Source organism: Paramisgurnus dabryanus, chromosome 6 (genome assembly GCF_030506205.2).
Source record: "Paramisgurnus dabryanus chromosome 6, PD_genome_1.1, whole genome shotgun sequence".
Classification (NCBI taxonomy): domain Eukaryota; kingdom Metazoa; phylum Chordata; class Actinopteri; order Cypriniformes; family Cobitidae; genus Paramisgurnus; species Paramisgurnus dabryanus.
In genome coordinates, this window is record NC_133342.1 from 16,325,924 (window position 1) to 16,333,061 (window position 7,138).

Consider the following 7,138-nt stretch of genomic DNA (forward strand, 5'->3'; position numbering starts at 1 on the left):
CTAGTTGTGTTGCATTTTCTCATCATCAATTTCAGCTTAATACCACAAGGGGGCAAAATGCCCTCACAGAAAAATTGAATCTGAACTACACTAATGCATGCAGATGTATTGAAGCTTGTAATGCAGTGGTTCTCAAACTGGGGGACGGGGCCCCTTGGAGGATGTGAGATGGTGCAGGGGGGCCAAGTTTTATGACATTTTATTAAATGCATTTATTTATCAAATATTCTGTGTAATTAAACCTCAAAAAAAAGGCTGCTAACCAACAGCAATACATTGTATCATTTCATATGTTTTGTTTTGGGTGCAAAGGGATGCACCCTACACAAGAACGATTGAGAACCACTGCTGTAATGGTTTGGTTTTAAATGAATTATCAAACTAATAGCTTTGAAAATGCTTTATGTACAAGGTACACACAAGAAGAGACCAAAACAGTTGTAATTTACACATCAGTGCATCTGCGTACAAGACAGAGTTTCACTTAAAACAGTAAATTGATTGGGACCACATACTGTAAGAACATTCAAGCTGTCAAAAACAACACTTAAATACTTTAAAAATGAAAGAAACCATCTTGCCACCATGCCAAAATTAAATAGCAAAAAATATATTCTATGCAAAATGTTTTTGACACAGTCAATATATGACAGAACTTAAACATATATCGCTGCAGACAGAATGGAGTCTATTACAGGCTTGTGTACTAAAGTTGTAAAGGAAATATTACTGGCAGGATTGTGGCATGGTTCTTTCTTGTTTCTACGTTTTTAATCTGTCTATTAATTTTTCGTCCTACCTCATGGACTGCCTGTCATAAGCAGGTTGACTCCAATAAGGCACAGTGACTAAATGAATATCCTTAGACATTTGCAGCTGCACTCGACAAAACAAGAACAAACCCGACTATTATGCATTTAAAAATGGGCCGATTCACGCTTAAACTATATGCTATGTCCTGAAAAGGACGCTGCTTATGGATTAATAAACGCATGAAAGCAACTGTTTGCAGAAGTGTACTTTTAATATCTCAATGGGCCTCGTTCATGAAACACAAGCAACAAAAGCTAGTCTTTAAAATGGATTTCCTAACAATTTGCACAAACTCGTGTTTTGTATTTGTATGTAAATCACTCATTCGTATATTATTGTCAGTTTAAAGGCAGGGTATTTTATTTATGGTGGTTAAAAGTCTCCTCACATCCTGATAGGAATCATTATGTTAAAGTGTCTAAATGTATTTTTATAAATATATGTCATTTGTGAAAGACGAGTTTAACAAATCATAGAACTCGTCGAATTTTTGCTTCTCTTCTGTAAGTTTGGCATGCTACTGCGCACCCTGTTCACGCAGACATCATACGTCATCAGGGGCCGTTTCTCAGTCCTCCGGAGGTCACAAAGGCAGGCTGTATACGTTAGCAAGCCTGGTTTATTTAAGTAAATTGCGCATTACATCTGCAAGTCTTAAGCATATTACAACAATGTACGATTAATTAAGAATAATAGTCAACTTTATAATTGTTAATATTCTGAAATAACACTGTCTTGATGACGTATGCAGCCTACAAAAGAAACCGCCTCTGTTTAGAGCGGACCTGAACGCGCTGATGACGTATGATGTCTGCCGGAAGCTGGATTGAGAAACGGAAAGAGGGAAAAACTTTCCTGCTGAATTGACAACCTGCACAGGAGCTACAAAATGAAAGACATTTATTGAAGCAACAACGACAAAAACCGTTTGGATCAGCTAAGGGCAAAAACCCGAATTAACACCGGCAACTTTACTGCTCTTCCACAAGATGGAAACAACTGCGGGAGGCAAAGGGTCTGAAAGGGTCGTTGCAGTGTTTCTTTTGGTAAAGGTAGGTACGCGGTTTTACTCTATTTAGATATTTTGATGAAACATTGTGTTGTTTATGTAGTTTGTGTACAAACAAGCAAGCTTACAAGCAAACGACTTCGTCTACAACCAAAAACGTGCTGCATCTAACGTTAATTCCAAATTAAAACAGTTGTGTATATTCGTTATTTTGGTAATGTTGTTTACTTTGTACTGCAAAGTTTGTGAGTGAATGAGACATGGGCTTCCGGTGTAGCAGCCGATTCTGTTCCCCTCGGAATTTCTGTTCCCCTTTACGCAATCATACTACTAGTCGTGCGTAGTTACCGAGTTACCATACGTGCCTTCAGAACTAACGTAAATACGAAAACAGCTGCATGTACGGGAAGAAAATCGGTTCAAAAAGTACTGCATTTGTCCGAAACGTGAAAATGCTTATAGACGTGAGATTTCCCGTTTTTCAATATTTTGAACTTTAAACATTGTTTAAAATGCACTGTTTCTTTTTCCTTTGGTTTTAACGAAATCTATGTGGCGCGTCTATTTGTATCAATGACGGTCACGGTTTTTTTTATTTATGAAAGAGAGCGCTTCACAATTAGTTTACAGAGCACTTACTAAAATAACTTCTATAATCACATAAGTTAAAGCTAGTGTTTTTGGTGCAGTAACATGGACTTATACCTTATAAAAATGAAGCCAAAGTAACAATGTTTTTTTATTGGTTATGTTTTTTTAACTGTAGTAAAACCATGGTTAATTTTCGTAAGAGATCACAATAGAACTACAAAAACAATTGTTTATTTGTAGTAAAACAATGTTTGCTTTTCGTGTTGTTGATGCAGTTATTTACCAAAAGTGAAAAATGGATGAAATGAACTGTACAGAAACAAGGTAATAGTGTCATGTCATTTATTGTGTTCACAAGAAAAACATATGTAAACATGGAAAGCTGAAGGATCCCCCACACACCCTGCATGGAACCATCGTCCACAGCCATCACAGGAAATCTGTTAAACAAAAATGTAAGAGTAAAAATATAATTTTTTAAAGCAACATTTAAAGCATTTATATTGATTTGACTGCACCCTACACAAACTAGAACTGTTCAGCCATAGTTACCCAATTAACTTCTACAGAGTCATCAAATGTATCTGCCTCCCCACAAAAGCGGCACAGGTCACTTAGGTCATCTAGTGCAGTACAACATGAATGAAAGAGATGCATATGGTAAAGCGCATGTCAATAGCATGAGTTATAGTAGACATACCAGATTGGCGGAGTATAGTCAAAGCTATTTCCATTCTGATTCGCTTTATTTCTTGTGGTGTATTTGGGAAGTGAATCTGAGTATTTTGAAGAATGTGTTCGGCAAACTGGGGAAGTAACAAGAAAAGTAAACTGCAAACTATCATTCCATTTTCATAATAACTTACTATTTGCTATAATCACCTTCAATGCAAACACACCACATGATGTAGCATCCCTCTGAAGTGGGTGAGGCAGAGTTTCACACACCCAGTGTGAATCTGGAATGCCCTTTTGTGTCATCAGGGCTCTACAAAAACATTGAAATAAAACTTAAGCATATAGTCATGGCCAAAAATATTGCCACTCTTTGTAAATATGAGCAGAGGGGGTGCCAATAATTGTCCTGTGTGCAATGGAAGAAAACATGTCATAATGTTATTTTCCCCACATTTCCAACTACATTGTTGTTGACAAGGTGAAAAGGGGAAACATTGTAGATTGATTTTCAACCCAGCTTTCTTTGCTCATATTAACCAAGAGAGCTAATATTTTTGGTCATGACAGTACATAATTTAACAAACATTACTTGATGTGGTGCATAAAAAAATACCTTGTTCTCACCAAACATGTAATCTTCTTGGTGTTTGACTCTCCAAGTGAGTCAAGCAAAACAACTTTTCTCTTGGAAGGGTATGCAGCCTAAGTAATATGGAAAAATATGTAGACAACAATATGGGAATATTAGTGCAGTCAGCATTAAGGGGAATAAGGGAAAGCTCAAAATAAACTGTTCTTTACCACGAATACTTACAACCAAGAACCAGTGGTCACCCTCGTTTACGATGCCCAATATGATCTCATACTTAGTGGGGTCCAGCTGGAAAAAGATAGTGTAATGTGCACATTGCAAATTAAAGCATCTTCTGCCTAAATTATGTACAAACAACAGTATTGACAAAACAGATATTTAAAAAAATGCAGAACACCTTGATTCTTTCAATTCTTCCCTTCCACATCTCTGTAATGGCAAATGTGTCCATATGGTATGCCTTCTCCTTTGAGATTAAGTTGTGCTGCCTCACAACCAGGGACAGATATGAATTTATAACCTTTAAAAAAACAACAGCAATTATACATTGAAACATCTTCATATAGCAGATTAAACTCTTATAAGAAAGGTCAATAAAGTGCGCACTTCACTCTCCAACTTCTTCCCAGGGCCAATCTGCAAGTCTTTGTAGAAGACTTTATATGGTCCAACTTTCGCCAGCAGTACATAACTGTCATTTCCAGCCCATGCACTATTGATACCTACAGAGGATAAGCAAAAATAACAGTTCACCAACCACCTTAAATGTTACATTTTAGACTAATATTAATATTGTGTGATGTGACTTTACATCAGCACTTACAATGCACTGCATCTGTGGGGTCATCTGGTACCAATGTTGCCACAGCAGTAGTATGGGACACAGGAGAGCACAGGCGTTGCATTGACAAATCAAGTGGTGATGGGTTTAAGGGTGAGGATGGAGAAGAGGGCGGATGCTGATTGTGCTGTGACATTGTAAGGTCTACAGGAAGGATTGAAGGGGATGGTCTTGTTTCACCGGTGATGTCTATATGTGGTCTTTTGCACTGTGGTCCTTGTAGTCTATGGGGTATGTGTGGTGTGTCATCAATAAACGGTTTTAGATGGTCGGTACTGATTTTGGGATGCATCACTCCTTGTTTATCCATTAGGTCAGCACTTTTCTCTTGAATGTGCACAATTGTATAAGGGCCCAACCAGCTTCTTTCAAGCTTGCCCCCTTTTCTCTGCTGGCTCCTTATATTCTTTCGCAGCACCTTCTGGCCTACAGAAAATGGTGCTTGATTTGACACTTTCTGTCTCCTGTCCTGTTTCTTTTTGACATTATCCTTGACAATGTGGTCCATGGTGTCCTTAAGAGAAATGGCCTGTGACACATTGTCCTCTGCCAACACAGATTCCACTGTGCTGTTGACCTTTAAAAAAAATGAATATTTAAATAACAACATCAATTTGTAATAGATAATACAAATGTATGGATCAGTGTAAATAACATACCTCATATGTCTCAGGCACCTCACAAGGATATCTAGCCTCTCTGCCAAACATTAGGAAAAAGGGTGAGAACCTAGTTGTCAGCTGTGTCTTGGTTCGAAGACCAAACATTACTGCATCTAGGTACTCATCCCATTTTTCAGGTCTGGAATTCACTAGTTTGCATAATGCTCTATAGTCAGAACACAAAAAGTCAAAAGTTAGAAGAAACCAAAAGCAAAGACAAGTTTGCATTACAACACAAAGTGTTATTGAAGATTCACCTCTGAATGGTTCCATTTAACTTTTCCACAAGCCCGTTTGTTTGTGGATGGTATGGGGCACAGAGGCTTCTCTCCACATTGAGGAAGGCACAGAGTTGTTCATTGATCTGTTTGAAAACCATTAGTTATATTTGAATGTACAAAGAACCATACTTTTTTGCAATTGAAACACCTACAAATATTATGCTCACACATACTTTTCATGCATTTTTTGGGTAACTAATACCAACCTGATTCACAAACTCAGTGCCTTGATCAGTGAGAATTCTCTTCGGTGCCCCAAACCTGTAAAAAAAATTAATGATGCAGCGCGACACAACTGCTGCTGATTTGTTGGGTATAGCGTAGGCCTCGGACCATTTCGTGTAGTAATCTATGATTACACAAATGTACTCGTTCCCCTGGCTTGTTTTGGTGACTTTGCCCACTAAATCCATGCCCAGAAGTTCCAGGGGGTTCTCCACCTTAAATTAAAATAGAAAAATAAATGCATTTTCAATCTCACAAATTACCTGACTGAAATGCAAGGAACATCTGTGGCCAAGGTTACATACACATATTGGGATGTATTTGGGCTCCTGTTTGATGGATGCTCTGCTGAACTGACATTGGGCACAATGTAAAACCTGATGTTCATAATCAAGCACATTAGTCAAACATTCTACATTTGTACATAATCTATTTGCACATTAACATTATATTATGCATGTATTTGACTCATTTAGTTTTGTTTCTCACAGCAAAGTTAAGAGAATAATGTAGTATTTACCCATTTCTCGATGTCCACCCCCATTCCAGGCCAGTAAAACCTAGCTGAAATGGCAAGCTTGGTTTTTTCAGTTCCACAGTGGGCTCCATGAGGGCTGTTGTGGAAGTCTGTGAAGACTTGGTTGGCCTCTTTTTCTCCAACCACCACTTTTCTTTTCAATTCCACATTGTTTTTAAAGGAGACGTGGTAAAGTGTGCCATCTATTAAAATACCTTTATTGTTAGCAAATTTTAAACAAGCAACATGCAAGGGAAGTTCTTAAGGCCCAAAGGACAGAATTGAGTAATTTAAACTGTAATTAGACAGCAGGTTATTTTTAGTTTTCAGTTTCTTTAAAGTTAAAGTACATGAAATAATAGGAAAGTATAATATAGTAAACCTCAATGATGAGTATTAACTTTGTATTATTAACAAATACTCCTGAGTAACACTGTCTGTGTGGAGCAGTTTTCAAAATACTTTGCTTACCATCAAGTTGGAAATTGGAGGAACGTCTGCGTATAACATACTTTGTCTCCTTGTTTAGGCCTGGTGGATATGTGCCTTGACCTTTATAATTAACAATTTCCTCATACATTTTTGGATCCATTGTTGCAACAAGCCAGCAAGAATATAAATTCAGGGGACCACATCGTTTGGTCATCTTTCCAATTTATAATGTTATCTTAATTGAATAATTGATTGATTGCTTTATAATAAATGACTAATTTTTCATTGCTTAATTGCAGGAACTGATTTGAATTGTGTTCATTATGAAAATGAAGTTATGTTGCACACTAGTTATCTTTTTAAATAATAAAAGTTATATTTTTATGCACTGAAAAAAAAGATTCATTGAATTTAATCAATTTTTTTAAGGTAAGTGGTTGCAATCAATGTATTTAAGCTACATTTAAACAAAAGTTTTATATTTTATTTTACGTTAC

General features: G+C 37.0%; 1 protein-coding gene across 1 annotated transcript; it reads right to left on the reverse strand.

Annotated features, from left to right (window-relative positions):
* Positions 1-2,773: 2,773 nt before the first annotated feature.
* Positions 2,774-4,874, reverse strand: LOC135747383 (uncharacterized). The gene is made up of 7 exons (XM_065265965.2): positions 4,507-4,874; positions 4,290-4,405; positions 4,081-4,203; positions 3,705-3,971; positions 3,296-3,401; positions 3,114-3,219; positions 2,774-3,036 (listed from the first exon to the last, which is right to left on the reverse strand). The coding sequence occupies exons 1-4, from the start codon at positions 4,832-4,834 to the stop codon at positions 3,756-3,758; spliced, it is 783 nt and encodes a 260-aa protein (XP_065122037.1). The 5' UTR covers positions 4,835-4,874; the 3' UTR covers positions 2,774-3,036; positions 3,114-3,219; positions 3,296-3,401; positions 3,705-3,755.
* Positions 4,875-7,138: the final 2,264 nt, after the last annotated feature.